General features: G+C 41.1%; 1 protein-coding gene across 1 annotated transcript in view; it reads right to left on the reverse strand.

The window, feature by feature from the left end:
* itga1 (integrin, alpha 1) overlaps window positions 1–19,113 on the reverse strand; it is a 92,766-nt gene continuing 73,653 nt past the window's right edge. Inside the window, exons 22-31 of the mRNA XM_007892203.2 lie at window positions 18,775–18,855; window positions 17,615–17,691; window positions 15,880–15,969; window positions 13,582–13,684; window positions 11,953–12,063; window positions 11,245–11,352; window positions 9,767–9,874; window positions 8,722–8,817; window positions 1,490–1,603; window positions 1–462 (exon numbers count right to left, since the gene is read on the reverse strand). Coding sequence (XP_007890394.1) covers window positions 424–462; window positions 1,490–1,603; window positions 8,722–8,817; window positions 9,767–9,874; window positions 11,245–11,352; window positions 11,953–12,063; window positions 13,582–13,684; window positions 15,880–15,969; window positions 17,615–17,691; window positions 18,775–18,855 — 927 coding nt within the window. The 3' untranslated portion in view covers window positions 1–423. The remainder of the gene's footprint in view (window positions 463–1,489; window positions 1,604–8,721; window positions 8,818–9,766; window positions 9,875–11,244; window positions 11,353–11,952; window positions 12,064–13,581; window positions 13,685–15,879; window positions 15,970–17,614; window positions 17,692–18,774; window positions 18,856–19,113) is intronic.

A 19,113-nucleotide genomic window follows, 5' to 3' on the forward strand; every position in this document is an offset into this window, starting at 1 on the left:
TGGCAATGTAATTTACCAGAAGCTGACAATAAAACTGTTCTGCACATATTACATGTACAGTATACGCAAACGATTGCCTGGGAGTATTAAAATCTACTGTGCAGCTTTATGATGATGGGATTGGGGGGGGTGGGGGGTTGGGGGAGGTAGGGCAAAGTGAGTGCAGACATGGGGAAAGAAGGGAATAGAGGGGCATAGGGGGGTATTAGGAGAGGTGGAAGCTTGCATGGAGTATAAACACCGCAACAGATTAGTTGGTCTGAATGGCTTGTTTCTGTGCTGTACAGTGTACTTTATTCTATGCAAATTATTTTCATCTCTTTCTCATTCTAACTTTACAGCTTTCTTTAATGATCCAATGAAAGGCTAGCAACATGCACAACCTTCCATTCTTCTGTGTTTCTAAGAGCTTCTTGGGAACATTCACATCTTTTCTTTTAAAGGGCGTTTGAAAAAGCCAGCCTGTGAATAAAAACAGAATCGTATCGACTTAAAATTATATTCCTTTTACAAACAAAGAATCACATGCTTATACTGTTCAGAATCTAACAGGCAGATTTTCAGACTGTGAGATCGTTAGGTTGTAAACTTTGGGGATTGATGTTATTGGTATTACTGTGGACAAGTCTGAAGAGGTCAAAAATAGTTTACTGTCTTGGCTTAAGAACATGCAGAATATTTAAAAGTGGTAAATTCAATCTTAATTTGGAAGACCGGTAATTTTAAGAACTGCAGAAATCTTACAACAACAACCTGTACTTATATAGTGCCCTCCACACAGGGTAGCTAGTGTCTCAGAGTGCTAAGCAGTGGTGCAGCCTGACTCCAAACTGGGGGGGGGGGGAGGTCACCGTAAGCACAATTGAAAAGGAAGGTTTTCAGTCGGGATATGAAAAAGGGGAGAGGGGGCAAGGTGGAGGGATTGAGGGAGAGTGTTCCACAATTTTGGGGCAATAAAATTGCGTCTCAAAGCGTTTTACCTAAGGTACTGTATTTTATGTATTTTGTAGGCGAATGCTGTAGCCAATTTACACACAGCAAAGTTCCACAAACAGCCAAGAAGGTCAGAGGTGAGATTGCTAATAATTGAGCCAGCCTGGCTCACACAGATTAAAAAAAAGCATGAAGTCAAAAACGTATTCATGCTTTTTTAAAATTAGGCACTTCAATTATAATTCTGTCCAGGCATTCCTCTATGAAAAAAAACACTGCTTTGAAACACAGTAGATTTTCTTACTACACTTCAAAAATGCACAATACAGCAAGAATTTGGATTCAGAAATATTATTGAATAGATATTCTGTTCATCTTGCTTCTTTGCAGCTGCGATAATCTTGACTTAAAGTGGAAATTGCTTTACTTCGAAGCATTAAAATGCTGAATCTTTAAAAATGGCTACGTTTTACCAATCCCTGTACTGCCTATTAAATATGAAGGGGAATAAAGAATTTTTGCTTTGCAATTGGTTCTAAGGCAATGTGACACTTACCTTCCACAGCCCAAATATTAAAAGTGCAAGAAGTAACAGGCCAGCAAGTACACTCAGCACGATAACCCATATAGGGATTCCCCCACGTAATTCTTTTGTCACAGTTAAAGTCACCTGTAAGTTGAAAGAAAGCAAACCGTAAGCATTTGGATTTGCTAATATGAGAAGAGTTTTAAAAAAATCAGAAACACTTTATAACAATCTGAAATTCCAGTTATATGAAGTACTTTTGGCGAGGCACCATTATCCACGACTGTTTGTGGGACACTGCTGTGCACAATTGACTGCCATATTTCGCCCACAAAATATAGTCAATTCACTTCCCAGTGTATTCTGTGAAGCGCTTCAAGACATCTAGAAGACATGAAAAGTGCTATATCAAATGCAAGGATTATTATTTTATATTATTATAAAGGGGTACTTATAATGTCTTTGGTGTTAGTACATGTAGTGCCTTTGACGTTAGTGGACAACATTACCAAAGGCACTATATGTACCATTGACTGGATTAGTTGGGCTGCTTCCATGTGCGACTCCATCATGCATTAGACTTCCATTTAGTGGGATAATGGGTCAGCTCCAATCTTTCTATTGTTTTTCAACAGTATTCTACTGATCGGATGCCCAATGTGCAGCCTGGCTGATGTCTTGGGGCAATGGTTCTAATGACAATAACAACAATTTGCACTTATATAGTGCCCTCCATGCAGGGTAGCGTCCCAGAGCGCTTAACAGTGGCGGAGTTTGACTCCGAGCCGGGGTGGGGGAAGATGGCGTAAGCAGGTCGAAGAGGAAGATTTTCAGGCGGGATTTGAAAAAGAGAGTGGGCAAGGTGGAGGGACTGAGGGAGAGTGTTCCAGAGTTTCGGAGCGTAGTGACTGAAAGCGTGACCTCTGATGGTGGGGCAGAGGGTGCGAGGGATGGGCTGGAGGCTGGTGCCTGTTGAGCGGAGGTGCTGGGTGGTGGATAGGGGAGTGAGGAGGTCGGAGAGGTAAGGAGTACTCCAAGCAGGAGGTGACAAACGCATGCACAAGAGTTTTCGCTGCATTTGGTACGGTCTGAGATGGGCAATGTGGAGGAGATGGAAGAAGGAGGTCCTAGTCAGGTACTAGATGTGGGGGAGGAAGGACAGCTCAGGGTCAAACCAGATGCCTAGATTGCACACTGGTTCAGTGAGTCTGAGGGAGAGCCCAGGGAAGTTGAGGAGTTCAGATGCACAAGAGTGAAGACGTTGACATGAGCCAAGAAGTATGGCTTCTGTCTTGTCCACATTCAGCTGCAGGAAATTTGTCCAGGCCCTGCCAGACAAGCTGATAGAACATCAGCAGACCTGGAGTTGGTACTGGAGGAGGCAAAGTAGATTTGTGTGTCATCAATAAAGATTATTAATCCTTGCATTAGATATAACACCTTGTCATTGCTGGACTGTCTCAATGTACTTCACGGGGTATTGGTTGTTTCATTTGCCTACCAAAAATACACAGTGACTTTGTATTTTTGGTAAGCAAACTCGACAACTAATTTACACATAGTAATGTCCCACAAACAACCATGAAGTAAGTGAGCAATTTTTTATTTGGGGGATTGTTGGCCAGGACATGGGATCTTTAATGTCCATCTGCACAGGAAGATAGGGCCTGGGTTTAACATCCGAAGGACAGGACACCCTAATATACAACACACACCAGTACTGACTAAAGTGCCAGCCTAGACTGTGAGGTCAACATGCTGATATGGGACTTTGTGAACTGTTTTGGTGGGGTGGGGGTGGGGGTGCGCAGAGTGACCAACACCAACACAGCAACTCATCGACTGATAATTAACACATTAAGTAAATAAAACATCCCAGTTTTCACTGCAGTTGTTTGCACACTGACATTTCTGAGTTCTGCGGTATTGTTCTGCACAGGCTCTGATATTTGTTTGAACAGAAAATGCTTCTGTATTCCCCATAAAATATTCTACAATGAGCAACTTCATAGTTACTGCTGGCAGGCTCTGGTATCGTGCAGCGTACAGAGTTTCCCACACACAGTCATTCTTTGACTGTGTAATCGCTTACTTCTGGTCTAACTAACTACATGCTAACGATTCTGGGCCAGAAATTCACCTTCTGTTTCTGAAGATTTGGACAGAGGATAATTTTCCTTAAACTATAAAATTTCTATGGACTATGTAAATATCTTCGGGTTCTATTCTGGATCTAGTACAGTCCTCTTATAAAAGCTTTACTGAATAAGAGCTAACTTTCTTCTGTTGAACGTCAACAAGACCGAGGCTCTCCTGATTGGCTGCTATCAGTGCCTCCTCACCTCAGGCGCTGACCCCATCACCATCCATGGTTGCACACTCCACTTGCTAAGCCAGTCCAGAAACTTGGGTTCTTGTTTGACCCTCAACTATCCTTTCTACCCCACATCTGCGCCATGACCCGCTCTGCTTTCCCCTACCTCCGCAACATTGCCCGGCTCCGACACTGTCTCACTCCGCAGGCCACCGAAACCCTCACGCATGCTTTCATTACATCGAGGCTCAACTGTGCAAACTCATTGCTTGTCGGCCTCCCCAACTCCTCCCTCCATAGGCTGCGGATCATCCAGAACTCTGCAGCCCGTGCCCTCTCCCGCACCAGGCTCTGCGACTCTATCAACTCCATCCTCGCCCAACTCCACTGGCTTCCCATCGCACAGAGGATACAGTTCAAGATCCTGAACCTCACCTTCAAAGCTCTCCACAGTCTTGCTCTCTCCTACCTCTCCGACCTCCTAACCCCCTACCACCCTGTTTGCTACCTCCGCTCAGCGGGCTCCAGCCTGCTTCACGTCCCCCCCTATCGGCGGGCAGGCCTTCCACTACTCTGCACCTACCCTCTGAAACTCCATCCTGCAGTCCCTCCGTCTCACCCCCTCCCTCGCCACCTTCAAGACCTTCGTCTTCGACCATGCTTTCGATCCCCCTGCTTCCCCCCCTCCCCCACCCCGACCCTCGGCTCGGGTCCATAACTCTGTCTGTCCAGTGCCTTGGGACGTTCTCCCGATGTGAAAAGCGCTATACAAATATAATTTTATTGTTGTTGTTGTTTACTATAGCTTAAATTCACTGAAATACAATTGCAGTCTGCCTTCATTTACCTACCATGCTATTATCATAATGCTAATAATAATCCTGGCATTAAATATAGCACATATAACATCAAAACATCCTAAAGTGCTTCACGTGTAATTGCAGTCAAGTGACTAGGCATCTGTAAGCAAATGCAGCAACCATTTTAATAATAATAATCCATGCATTTGAGATTATTACAAAAGTCATTAGTCTGCAAAATAAACAGTCACTACACTTCACAGTAAATCATGTGAGATGTTTTGAGAGGTCCTATCAACTTGAAAAGATGTTATATCGAATGCAAGGATTTAAGCCTACAAACTATACAGTCAATTCACGTTAAAGTATATTCTGTGAAACGCTTTGAGACATCTCGAAGAAATGATGAGGCAGTATATCAAATGCAAGGATTATTATTATTAAATAACACCATATCATGTCATTGAGACGACTCAAAACGCTTCGCAGAGTACAGTATAGTCTAAAGTGAATTGACTGTATATTTTGTGGGCGAAACATAGCAGCCAATTAGGCACAGCAATGTCACACAAAAGTCGTGGATTGAGTGACCAAATTGTTATTATTATTTTGCATGCTTAAGTTTCCCGGAAACAGCCATGAAATGAATGAACAATTTTTCTGGAGGACTGTTTGTCAGGAGACCTATCTTTTCGAAGAGTATCATGTGAATAAGACAGCAGCTGTTACACTATCGAGGCCCTCATCTCTGCTGGATCCTAAGAAGCAAGTACAGTACTTTGCAAAAGAAAACTAGCAAACCAATCATTATCGAAACTTTCAAACACCTCTTAGTGAATGGTCACAGAGCAAAATGAGAGGAAGCTGCGAGCTGGCTGTTTACCCAATCCGTTAGCTACAAAGTGACACTGTATAAATGATAGAATAGTACAATGTAAGAGTGAGTTAACAGAAATCATTACTGAAATCATTTATGGAGAATGATTGTAACTATTTGTTTGGACTGGTTACAACAGCTTAAGAAAGGAATGGAACTAGAATAGGCCATTTGGTCCATTAACTCCCTTCTTTCCACAGACCACACAAATTGTAACTCTAGCTCTTCCACCCACTTAAACTCCTGGGAGAAACCTCTGGATCACAAAGGTGATGGAGCAAAAACTCCAGAAGGTTCATATATTCCTATAACTCTCCTGTTCCAACCTGCCATTTCCGCAAACAACATTCTCCCCACCCCCGAGCCCCACACCCCAGGAAGACTAAAGTAATTGTGTCCCATTGAGTATTTGATCACTTCCGTCTGTATTATTTCCCTCTATACCGTCCACCATTGTTCACAGACAGATATTTATATTGTTCTTTTTTGAAGGAGTTAATTCAGCAGAATCTTTTACACATAACACCAACAAATTATATTTGTATAGCGCCTTTCAGATGTTGAGAACATCCCAAGGGGCGGCTGCACAGTCAAGGCTTTGCACTCTAGCTTGGAGTTGGGATCGGGTGGAGGGAGTGTGAAGGAAGGTACAGGTAGGAAGTTATAACTTCACAGGACAAGATTTGAAAAAAATCTATTAGTGGTCTCTAGTTAGATCTCGATTTCAGTCAGTGTCTGTTGCTTATTGCAACCCCTTGTATGTATAGGCATTTGAGATTCTTTACTGAAATCCTTATGATTTTAGATTTGAAGACAAATACCTTAAAATTTATAATGATGCCGAATATTATAAGATTCTTCCATTTACTCCATCGTAATTTATTGCAGTCCTGAGTTTATTAATTTTCCCAAATTCTACAAGTTCTTAAATATTAAGAATAAGATTAGATTTTTTAAAAAAATGTCTTGACAACTCACCAGCCATTGATTTAATGACTGGATAATTCCCAGCACTGCACCGGAATGTCAGTCTAGAGTGTAAGCTGATATGGAAACCGCCAACCTCCTGATTCAGAGATGAGTGGTGAAATTCAACATGCTTCCCCTCCCCCAATACTATTTAGCTTATCCCGTTACCCCCTTCAGTTTGGGTCAATTGTATGAAGTGATTTGAGATGTCCTTGTGACATGGAAGGTGTTATATAAAATGTAAATTGTTGTTGTTTCTGCCAACTGAACCAGGCTGACACAAATGTCTGTGGAGATATAATCCAACTTGAAATTGATACCTAAATATGAGAAGGACAACCCTATAGAAAATTGTCTCAACAGATTCAGATCTTTGTACAATCTAACAATTAATTTCACGCAGGATTACCTGTCCTGCCTGACTATCTAACCAACCTGTTCAATTAAATTGAGTTATTATAAATGACGTGTGTGTGCATAACAAAAAATTGACATGACTGATTTCTAGCGAGGTAACATGATACAAGAGTTTATTTAACCTGGAACAAATGATTAAGTACATTTGACACATTCCTAAAATTCATCCTCCAGCGAAATAGAAATGATTCTTTAGTATTACCTTGAAACTGAATACAGATAAAGACCAACTTTGCTAAATCTTCAATTTCTGATGCTCAAAAAATGAGAGATCCACAAAATTATTTCTCTGTACACTATTCAGAAAGTACCATCTAAAAGTAGAGCTCAAACATATTCACTTAATCTCATGAGATTTGTATTTCCTGACTTGTTGGTTAAAGAGTAGTTTCAGCGGAGGACAGAAGGAAGAGAAGAACAAAAGACCACTGTCCTCAGAGTGATGTCACTGTGTAGACAGCAGTACTGCTCTCATACTGACTCTAATGGTTCTTAAATACCGAGAAGTAATTGGAGCCAAACGGGATAACAGAGTACAACTGTTTTAGCCCAGACATATAAACTCAAATGATAATCCTTTAGGACTGGAGGCATGATAGGCAGACGATGCTGCTTCTCAATATCTAGCTGTTAGTTATTTCAACACTGCACAACGATGCTGAGATAATGAATTCTAACATTTTAAGGAATGTCAGTATGTCAGACAGTAACCATTGCTGAAAACAAGGTAAGGCTGATGTGTTATTGTATGTGGACATACTGAATAATATCACGTTATCAATTATACAACTGATGAGGAGATTTAAAAAAAAACATAGTCTACTCCATGTCTCCCGCCCGACCCACCCTTCCATCGGTAGCCGGGCTTTCAGCCTCTCTGCCCCCACACTCTGGAACTCCATCCCACAGTCCCTTCACCTCGCTTCCTCTCGTGCCTTCTTCAAGGCCGGTTTCAAGACCCTCCTCTTCGATCGTGCCTTCGGTCGCCATCCCACCTCTCTGCCTTCCCTCATCCCTACTTGACCCCTCCTCCATGCTCAGATCCTGATCCCTGACTGTCCAGTGCTTTGGGACGTCCTCCCGACATGAAAGGCGCTCTATAAATGTAATTTTGTTGTTGTTGTTGCTTGCCTTACATGAGAAGGTTGTGGATTCTGCCACTGTTGCAGTGCAACGATGAGACAATAATAACCACATTTGTATAGCATCTTTCATGTCGGAAGTACGTCCCAAGGTGTTAGACAGTTAAGGGTTTACACTCAAGCTGGGGGTTGGAATCAAGAGAGGTGAAGGGTAGGGGGTGTGGGATCGGAGGGAGAGCTTGATATGGGCCTTGAAGGAGGCAAGGGATGGGACGAGGCAGAGAGATTCTGGGATGTTAAAAGTGAGATTTCATCTGCTTATTCAAGTGGACTTTATTTGAAAAGAAATGGGATTGTCTCTACGGCAAACAATCCGTCAGATAAAATTGGTCATTCACGTCATGACTATTTGTTGGTCATTGCACTGCACAAATTGGCTGTCACATTAGTCTACAAAATAAACAGTCACTGCACTTTACAGTAAATCATGTGAAACGTTTTGAGAGGTTCTCCCGACTTGAAAAGATGTTATATCAAATGCAAGAATTTAAGTCTACAAAATATACAGTCAATTCACTTTACAGTATATTCTGTTAAGTGCTTTGAGACGTCTCGAAGACGTGTTAAGGTGCTATAGCAAATGCAAGGATTATTATTAGGATAACCTTGGTTGTAACTTTGTTAAATGTTATACACTTGGATGGATGTAAGAACTTTAACATATTCCTGATTAGTGTTCAGTAGCCAAACCTTGAACTTCAAAGGAAATTGATAATCAATAAAGACAGAAGATAATGACTCACAGTGCTTTTTTCCATTGCTTTGTTGAGTACGATTAACTGTGAATCTTCAATCATTAACGTGGAAGTTACATTTAAACCTATTGAATAAAAGTGTGCCTGTAATGGGAGAAAAGAAATGCTTATTAAAATAACCAAGTAAATTGTAATGCAGTTTTGTCTGGTTGGGCAAAAACCAGTATGAGAAACATTACACAGCTTAGCATTTCACAAGATCATGAGAGAAGTTTGCATGAAAAGGGTAATTAGGTCCATTTGGTCTCAGTTAATTTAGAAAAGTCATCCTTCCATCACAGCATCAAACTGTTTTTAAAGAAGTCCAGTGTATTGTCTTCAACCACTCCGATAAACTATGCTAGCTGTAAATTATCATCTGTGTTAAGAGATATTTCCTGATGTTTGTCTTGAAATTTCCCTTTGCAACTAAAAAGCTTTGTTCTCCTGTCTCGGTGCATCCAAAGGAATTTAACTGATTTAGCAATGTAGTCCAACATCCTGTTTGTTTATTGTTGACTCACACTGTTTTGACATGGTGAGCGACAAGTCAACTATTACGCCTGATCTCTTTCAGCTTCTCATTAGCATGTTCTGTCCCATCCATAGAGTGCATAAATCTTCTATTCTTACTTTCCATACGTAGCATTTTGCGCATATCTGTATTGAGCTTCATTTGCCAGTCATCACATTACTACCTTACACTGGGTCTGTTAATCTAAGTTATTAATGTTACAAGGAACAGGAGGGATCATAGTACAGTCCCCAGAGGCACCCTGCTTTAATACTTTCTCACATTTTGTCCTAGTTTCTCTAAGAGTCCTCTGCTTATTTCTCTTCAGCCAATTTCAAATCCATGTCTTTGACTTAACTCTGAATCAATACGGGACAGAGCATTGCACAGGAAGGGAGTTTACATGTGGGAAGATGTTGAAGAGAGAATCTAATGAAAAATATAAAATAGAAAGACCGACAAAACTGCTTGCAGAAGCATAAATTTCATCAGTTTATTTACACAGAGCTGGTGATCAGTATTGTAATCCACTTTACTTACTTTAATGAAAGAAGGTTTCCATAGTCTAAATGAAATATTAACCTGGACCATACTTGAGGGATCCAAAGTACAAAAGAAGGATGCACATCCTGCAGGATGTTCACATTGCTATTAGAAAATAAAGACAAGATTATTGTAAATTGTGCAAAAAAAATTGTCAGCAAAATGTAGAACGATGTAGCAAAATGTAGCCACGCTTTCAGCCACTACACTCCGAAATTTAGGAATACTCTCTCTCAATCCCTCCGCCTACCCCCTCCTTCCCCATCTTCAGGTTACACCTGAAGAGCTTCCTCTTCGACCGTGCTCACAGTCACCTCCCACTTCCAGCAGGCTCGCCGTCGTTCTACACCATTGTCGAGCACTCTGGATGCTGCCTTGCTCGAAGGGTGCTATATAAATGCAAGTTGTTGTTATACGATGCAAACCAAGACAGATTTCTGTCAATGACTTTGAGACAAGTTCATTTACAACTCTTAGAAAAGAGCTTCTAACATTAATTTAGGACTGAATTTCAGGGCATTTCTAAAAGGTCTTATTCAATCTTAAATTTAATCTTAAATTTTAATACTATGGTCCTGAAATTCAGAGTATGGGGTAAGGGTAAGAGTGTGTAGTATTTCAAGCCTCTGGTACTTTTAACTCAACAAATGCTGTTCTGCTGTTCCTTTATTGCATATACATTACTAAAAAAGATAGACTATAATTACCCCGTTTACCCTCCGGAATCATGGAGGGGTGGGTGAGGGGGGCAATGGCAATGAAGTATTGGAATCGAGTTGATCTTCTATGGTGGCCTCAGTAGTCCAGTTCCTGAACCAATTGATTTTACAGTACTCCAAGGGGCCACTGCTTACAGAGCAGTTGGTCTGGCTCATCAACAGGATTTGGAAGGACAAGCCAATCGCTGGGAGCAGGGATTCTTCCCACTCAGCTCCCGTTAATCTATAAGGGTCCTAGCTGGACAAACAGGGAAGCTTGCAAGATAGTGCTCATAATGACAAGTAACTCAGTTTTCAACAATAACAAACTGCATTTATATAGTGTGTTTCACATCAAGAGGAAGTCACAAAGTACTGGATAGTCGAGGGTTAGTACCTGAGCTGGGGGTTGGATTCAAGAGTAGTGAGGACCAAGAAGAGTGGACATGGGAAGATGACCAAAGGTGTGGGTGAAAAGGAAGTTCTTGAGATGGACCTTGAAGGAGACAAGTGAAGGGGCAAGACAANGGAGTTCCAGAGAGTGAGGGCAGAAAGGCTGAAGGCCCGATTGCTGATGGTTGACTCTTGCCAACCTGCACCTAATGTTCTCTGGAATTAGGTAAGTAGGGTGTGTTCCTCCAGGAAGAGAATGCACATTTCTATGCATATGGCATGCATATGGCAGACGTATATACAACTCCCAGTCGAGTTTGGATAGTCTTAAGCATGGTGCTAGCGTCCATATGTGTCAGATACTCAGCTGACAAATAAAATTACCTCATTGGTCCTGATGAGATCCTCCTGTACTGGCAGAGGTCTGTGAGGGTTTGTGGGACTTATCTTCAGAGGATCTACAAAATGTCCAGCTTCACACGTCACATTATTCTGTCAGATGGGAAGCAGATACAAATATATTTTTCAGTCAGCTATAGATCAATTTCATATGCAGAGACTGGATCTCTTTGGAATACTCAGCACTGAAAAATCCCATGTGAAACCATGACAACTTTGCCTCTGTAAATACAAAATGTCCAGTATCCAAATTTGTTCTCTATTACAATGAACTCAGAATTACTGAATTACTGATTAATATATTGTGTAAGTGGGCATCTGCACGACTGTATCTGCATCTTATTAAGTCATAACAATGCTTCTTGAACTCTAGGATTTGTTTTAAGACTGGCCTAGTCAAATGGGATGAAATCTTCTTTCTTGGACACTTAAACATCACAGATGTGTAACAGATCATAAATAAAATGACCTTCAACAACCTTAGTCTAGTTCACACCGAACGTCTCATAATTCACAAGGAGAGATGCTATGAAAAATGGAAATGATACACTGGTCAAACAGGGTGAGATTAGGGTTGAGGCATATCAATAAGTTTATAAAAGGACTAGTCTTATAACCGAAAGACTTGCAATGTGAATTATGTACTGTGCACTTTTCAACAAATGTACTGTAGGCAATAAAAGGCTAACTTACTGAGTGAGTTATGCCCGTCAAGTATAGAAGGGTATTGTTTGCAGGAGACAAATTCGGGAATGTTAAGGTCATTCGAAGAAGCTGGATTTTGAAAGGACCATCATTGTGGACCTACTCGTAAAACAAAAAGAGAAAGGATTATTACAATTCAGTCTTATCAGATATAGTTTTAGACAGGGATGTTCCTCAAACTTGATTACAGACACAGACCCCAATTAATTCCACCTTTTTGTCTTAAAATGCAAGATAATAATATTCCTTCCATTTGATATAGCGCCTTATCACATCTTTGAGACATCTCAAAGCGCTTTACAGAACATATTGTAAAGTGAATTGACTGTATATTTTGTGGGCCAAATGCGGTAGCCATTTGCGCAAGCAGTGACTCACAGACAACCATGGATTGAGTGACCAAATTATTAGTATTATTCATTTATTTTTTGAAGGGATTATTACCCCTGGAAAAGCAATTCACCAATCGACAAACAAACATGTTCCTACTTACTATTAGGTAAACAGAGGTGTGTGGAGTAAGGAAAACTTGCCTAAGTTTTCACTCTACCCGGGAATCGAACCCGGCTCCTCTGGCTTGCAAGGCGAGTGCTCTAACCACTACGCTACAGGACTCCAAGATGATGCAGAATTGAAGAAGGTTCTCAAATTTGGCCTTAATTTCATTTTCGTAAAGCAACCTTGAGACATTCTGTCTGTGTCTATCTATCTGCCTTCAGGTCGTGCAGTAAAACCTAACTCTTTTTTAGACTTCGCCTATCATCACCTCGCCCTTCGCCTCCGCTTGATGCCTATCCCCTCATGGTAAAGTGCTCCCAGATATTATTATATGCAAGTGTTGCTGCCCTCCCAATGTGAAAGGTGCAATATAAATTTGAAACAATTACTGTTGTAGGAGGGAGAGTGGACAAATATTCTCTGAGAAAAAATAAAACAATGTTTGGTATGCATGCTGGCACATTGCCCTGGAGGAAGGCAGAGAGGTTTAACGATTTATAGCAACTTGTATGGCCTGGTACAATTGGTAGCACCTTGGCTCTGAGAAGGTTGTGGTTCAAGTCCCACATTGGTGCTTTCAACTCATATAGTGTAGGCTGACACTCTAGTGCAGTGTTGTCTGCCTATTCAGGTGGGCAATAAAAATCCCATGGCACTATTTGAAAAGGGAAGGAAGATTCTCCTGGTGATCTGGCAACAATCCCCCAGATAAAACTGCTGATTCATTTCAAAGCTGTCTACGGGACATTGCTGCGTGCACATTCACCCAAAAATACACAGTCACATCCAATGTTTCCTGTAAAACATTTTTGAGACATCCACTGGATATAATATCAAATATACAACAACAACAAAATTGCATTTGTATCGTACCTTTCATATGTGAGCTGTCCATAAATAATTGCAGAGTGAGACAATTTGCCCACATCCTCTTGCTACTTGTCTGCTGTTCAAATTGGTCTGAGCCAGCCAGTTTGTTAAATGAATGATCAAACAGTTCTTAACGGCTCATGTGACAGCTGTAATTGGGAGGAGAATGCCCCAAATGCTCGCATCTTTGATTATTTATTTTCTTCGTTGAAATAAAATACTAATCAAGAGGTTTGTTTTGTTACTTACCATGTAGCTGATTTCCACTGCATCGCCGATTTCCTGAATACTACTGATAACATTGGAAATTGTGTCATTGGCTGCTATCTTAAAGTGATCATCTTTTATTGTCCTGCAGGTGGAAATTTGAAGCAAGTGTTAGGCTAAGTATAATAAGTGGCAGAATATAATAATAAACCTTGCATTTGATATAACGCTTTATCACGTCTTTGAGCTGTCTCAAAGCACTTCATAGAGTACACTTTAAAGTGAATTGATTGTATATTTTGTGGTCAAAGTGTGTCAGCCAATTGCACACAGCAGTGTCCCACAAACAGTCGTGGATTTAGTGACCAAAGTAATTTTTTTGAAGGAATTATTCTCCCCAGAAAAGTGATCTGCCAATTGACCAACAACCGGGTTCCTACCTACTGCTAGGTAAACAGAGGAATGTGGAGTAAAGAAACTTGCTCAACGTTTCACACTGCTGGGAATCGAACTCAGGTCCTCTCGCTTGCAAGATGAGTAGTCTAACCACTGAGCTGCGGAATGCCACAGTAGTTTATGATCAAAAATAAAGTTCCAAGAAGTACCGCAGGTGATTATGTGGGGGGAGGATGGAGAAGCTATTAGATTAAGTTTGCTTGGTTTCATACTCAGTGGTCAGATTGGCTTCAAATTCATGAGAAAGTTCAATGATTGTAAAATTGCTGAGAAACATCAGAATCCACAACTGTTAAGATGGATAATAATAATAATAATCCTTGCATTTGATATAGCGCTTTTCACGTCTTCTAGATGTCTCAAAGCGTTTCACAGAATATGCTGTAAAGTGAATTGACTGTATATGTGTGGGCGAAAAGCGGCAGCCAATTGCGCACAGCAGTGTCCCACAAACAGTCATGGATTGAAAGTGACCAATTTATTATTGTTTTGTTTTGGAGGGATTATTATTAGTCGTGTGGAGTAAGGAAACTTGCCGTTTCGCCGTGCCTGAAATTGAACCCAGGTGTTTCGCTTGCAAGGCGAGTGCTCTAACTACTGAGCTACAGGACTTCTCAGCAATGTATAATGACATTGCTGAGAAATGCCAGCAATCTTAAAGTGCCTATTAATTAATGTTTGACATGCGAGTTACACTCTCATCCACGGAATCAAACAGTAGCTGACACTATTCTGAGTTGTGGCTAGTCTTACACTTTACCATAGAACCATAAAAGTTTACAATGCAGAAGAAAGCCATTCCATCATGTCTGTGCTGCCTCTTGATTTGTAACAAATAAAAGTCCACATAGCCTGTGATGGATCTTCCTTGCTTGCTTTCCTGGTCAATAACATAGCCTCGGCAGATGATGAAACGTAACTGCGGATGATCTTTTAATATTATAAATACACCCCCCCCCAGTTCCACAAGGCCTACTGGTCCCAACACTCAGAAACAAATCTTTTTTCGCTCATTCACATCCCCACCCTTCCTGTCAATCCTCCTCCTCCCACATTCCCCTTGTCCTGCAAACCTCTCTACTGTATATCTCCTCCACATCGCCATGCAGAATATCTGCTCTTTCTCCAACAAACTCTCACCGTCCACTGCCTCATCCTTGACAAAAACATTGACATCTTTGTTCTCATTGAAACCTGTATCACCCCCCGTAACATCTTCTCCCCTCACTGAGACTAATCCACCCAGTTACACCTTCCATCATATCATACCCGATGAACCAACCATGATTATGTTGACATGGCTCTCAACTCCAGGTCTCCAGTCGAGTGACTCCTACTCCTACTCCTCCAGAACCATCTCCTCCTCTGAACAACTCACCCTTTACCATACCATGGGGCCTCACCATCTTGGACAGCACCATCACCGATAAAGCTTTCTCGGACCTTTACTTCAATTTGCTCAACTCTTCCATTCCTCTCCCTAACACCCAATCCACTGGCTCCCCATCCCCCAGAGAATTGAGTTCAAGATCCTAGTCCTCACTTTTAAATCCCTCCACGGTCTTGCCCCGACCTATTTGTGTGACCTTCTAAAACTCTACCAACCTGATCACTCCCTCCTTTCGGCAAGCAATTGGCCTACTTCACGACCCCCTGTGCCCACTCCACCAGTGGGGGTAAGGCTTTTTGCCCCCACGCTCTTGAGACAGATCTTTAAGGAGGGGTCTTTAAGGTCCATCTCAAGACCTTTATCTTTGACCATGAGCTTGGTCATTCAACCCTCAGCTCGGGTACAAACACTCGATTGACTGGCGCCTTGGGACGTCCTCCCTTTGTGGAAGGTGCTATATAAATGTAATTTGTCGTTGTAGTTGTGAGCATTACCTTGAAAACAGCAGTCCAGCTTCATACTGTACTGGAATGGAGATGGTAACTTTATTATCGCCCAAGGTTTCACTCCGCTCTTCACTGTCACTGGAATGTTAAACGCATAATTTATATTAAGCAAAGTTGTCTACAAAATACTCAGTCACTACACTTTACAGTAACTTGTACAAAGTGTTTTGAGATATGCTCCTGACGTGAAAGGTGCTATACTGAATGCACAGGTTGTTATTAGTATTGTCTTATGTGGAGTGTCATTACAGAACAGCTCTGCTGATTTGAACAGTCTGGAGTTTGATCCTATCTGTTACCTCAGCAAAGTTCAATTCATGAAAGGACGGTAAAATTGTAAGGTATTTGGATCCATTTCCAGATTCGGATAACCGTTCAAGACAGTCCTTTTTTTAGATCTAAGATGTTTCTCCAGTTCTTAGGTTAGATTACAGCCTGACAGGCAGTTCATTGTGGGGTGTAATGTTATTTTCGCAGATTTATCGAGTATAACTTCAGAGTTAGTTCACTGTAAATTACACAGCTTATGGGCTTTATTCATGGTTATTCTTCAGTATTGGATCAACGTGTTTGAACTTGTGTTTTAAATTGCAGCTTTGGTCTGCCATTCTAAGATGGTTATTACGTTTCATTAAATTCTGGGTTAAAGCTTGCGATTGTTTGGAACCATTCCCTGGGTTAGTTTACCACAGGGTGAGAGACCACCAGGTTAAAAGAATTTCCCTTATAATCAAACAGGCCGGAGACTTCAGAGATTCCATCAGTTAAATGTTAACTCCCCTCACATCCCTCCCTGGCCTGGATGCCTAGTCAGATGTGCAAGGCACTTTGAGATGGTTTCCTGACGTGAAAGGTGCTATAAAACAACAACAACAAATTACATTTGTATAGCACTTTAAACATCAGGAGGAGTCCTAAGGCGCTGGACAGCCAGGAATCCACACCCGAGCTGGTGTTTGCGATCAGGAGGGATGGAGGGCAGAGAGGGTAGGGGTAGGAGAGTGACCGAAGGCATGGTTGAAGAGGAGGATCTTGAGACAGCTCTTGAAGGAGGGAAGGGAGGGGCCGAGGTATTCTATTGCATTTCTGGCCAGGGAGAACACAGATTTTGAGTCCTAGAATCCTAGAAAATAAATATTAAGCATAAAAAGAGAAGCCTCTCAGGGATACAGTACACTCCTCCTTCATACAGTAGCTATGGCTAAGAGCCTGGTTGAACTGCTCCCTGGTGGTGGGATCCTTAGTTGCCATGTTCTGTTTGCTTGCCATGAGCTGACTGACTGAACCATGGTCCATTTACTGGTCAGTGCAATCTGAAAAATACCTTGCTCATAGGATGTGGGGACACAAATGATCCCATACAATACAAAGCAAAAACTTTTTTTTCGAGGTGGGTGGGGAGAGTGGGTGGGGGAGGAAGTAAATACAGCAGCAACGTACAGCTACTGGAATCTCAACCTTGGAAATGTTCTATTGGTGCATTAGAGGACGCTCTTCTCGGGTTGGAAATAATACTCAATTTTTATTTGGCCGTGAGGAGAGGGTTTGGAGAAGAGGCAGTGTTACTCTGCATTTAACTGTGCTGTGCCTAACCTTGGAGTGCTTGATGCTGACACTGTGTACTCAAAAGAAAAAATGTTCCATTTGCCATTGCTGTCATGTCTCCCAATGAAAAGCAAATCATTAACAAAACAGCAAGTCTCTTAAAAATTCCTAAACGTACCTTGTTGCCTCCAGGTATAAATTGACCTTGCCGTGGAGATGAGAGGTAACAAATTCAAACTTCATCTTAAAGGAACCCTGACAACATGACACAAGGCACAAGATGAATAGCATGGATAGGCTAGGAATTCTGCATAACCTTAAATTTTAAGACAAAATGAACCTAAATGTTAAAACTATACAGAAACTTGGGTCTAGGGAAGATATAAATATGCTCGCCGGTTTCCGATTTTAATCAGTAAAAATAATTGTTTTTTTCCAACTTTCTCCAAACCAAAGAAAACAAATTTGCTTCATTAAACGTTTTGCACTTCAAGGTTATAATAACAATAGGAAATGATGTTGGTGGTTGCCTGTGACCTGGAAGGTGGCCATTTTGCAGTCAAAATGTTCGCTAAAATATGAAAAAAAAGCTAAATAAACATTGATATTATCTGGCAAAAATTTTAAATAATCAAAATTGAAAACCAGCAAACCTACATGTGAACAAATGCACCACTGAACTATGTAGCTGCTATTTATAAATCTGTCATATACTATCATGTTATAGTCGTTGTTTAATGAGAAATATGTACTACAGCTAAGCCTAAGCAGTCATTATGTTCGGAACTGTGTGAGTGTATGTCATTCACAAAATGACATAATTAAATAAATTACAGTAGAATGGTAACTAAGCCAACGTTTTGTGCTGATGTCTTCAGTCTGTATACTTACTTAGTTTGTAGTTGAAAAGATTGAATACAGTTTTTGTAGTGTTACAATGTGGATTTAGAAATTTTTTTTAGTTACATTTTAGTACATGGGGTTTCAGTTACATTTCTCCCTGCAACCTACTGGTGTTTATGCTTGAAAAATCAGGAGAGTTAGAGTCGGAATTTAGTAATGGATCTATTAATATTGAATGCAGGCCGGAGGACAAATGTTCAATGACTTATCAATATGTTATTGCAGCCATATTGTTGCAAGCCGGTGTGTCTGATAACTAAATATTAGATATCTAAAAAAGGAAGTAAACTCCAGGGGAATGGGAAAAACACAAATAAATTAGACTGAAAAGATTGCGCCGTAAAAGGGGTAGAACAGACACTATTGGCTGAGTGGCCTTCTTCAGTGCAGTAAATTACTATGGTTCTAAAGACCTCAAAATGGAATGAAACCTACCTCATCTCCTGGGGTGAGAAAGGGATATCCCACTCTACAGGTGACGTTGTTTGATCTAGACAGCTTGCAATCACCGTTGGGCTTTGAAAAGAATATAAAAGCGTTGTTGAAAACTTCGCAGATTTGTTAACACGATAGTTACATTCATCATTCCTTTGGATGAGATGTTAAACCGACATCCCATCTTCCTTGTTGTTAAAATCCCTTTCTCTGTGATCTCTTACCCCACTCTCTCTCACCCTCCCCACTCAGTAAACTTGAGCCTGCTGCAGGATCCTATCCCTCTGCACCATTGATGGCTGAGCCTTCAGCAATTACCCCTCCTAGAAATCACTCCTT

The sequence above is a fragment of the Callorhinchus milii genome, unplaced genomic scaffold, assembly GCF_018977255.1.
Source record: "Callorhinchus milii isolate IMCB2004 unplaced genomic scaffold, IMCB_Cmil_1.0 Scaffold1, whole genome shotgun sequence".
Taxonomy (NCBI): Eukaryota; Metazoa; Chordata; class Chondrichthyes; order Chimaeriformes; family Callorhinchidae; genus Callorhinchus; species Callorhinchus milii.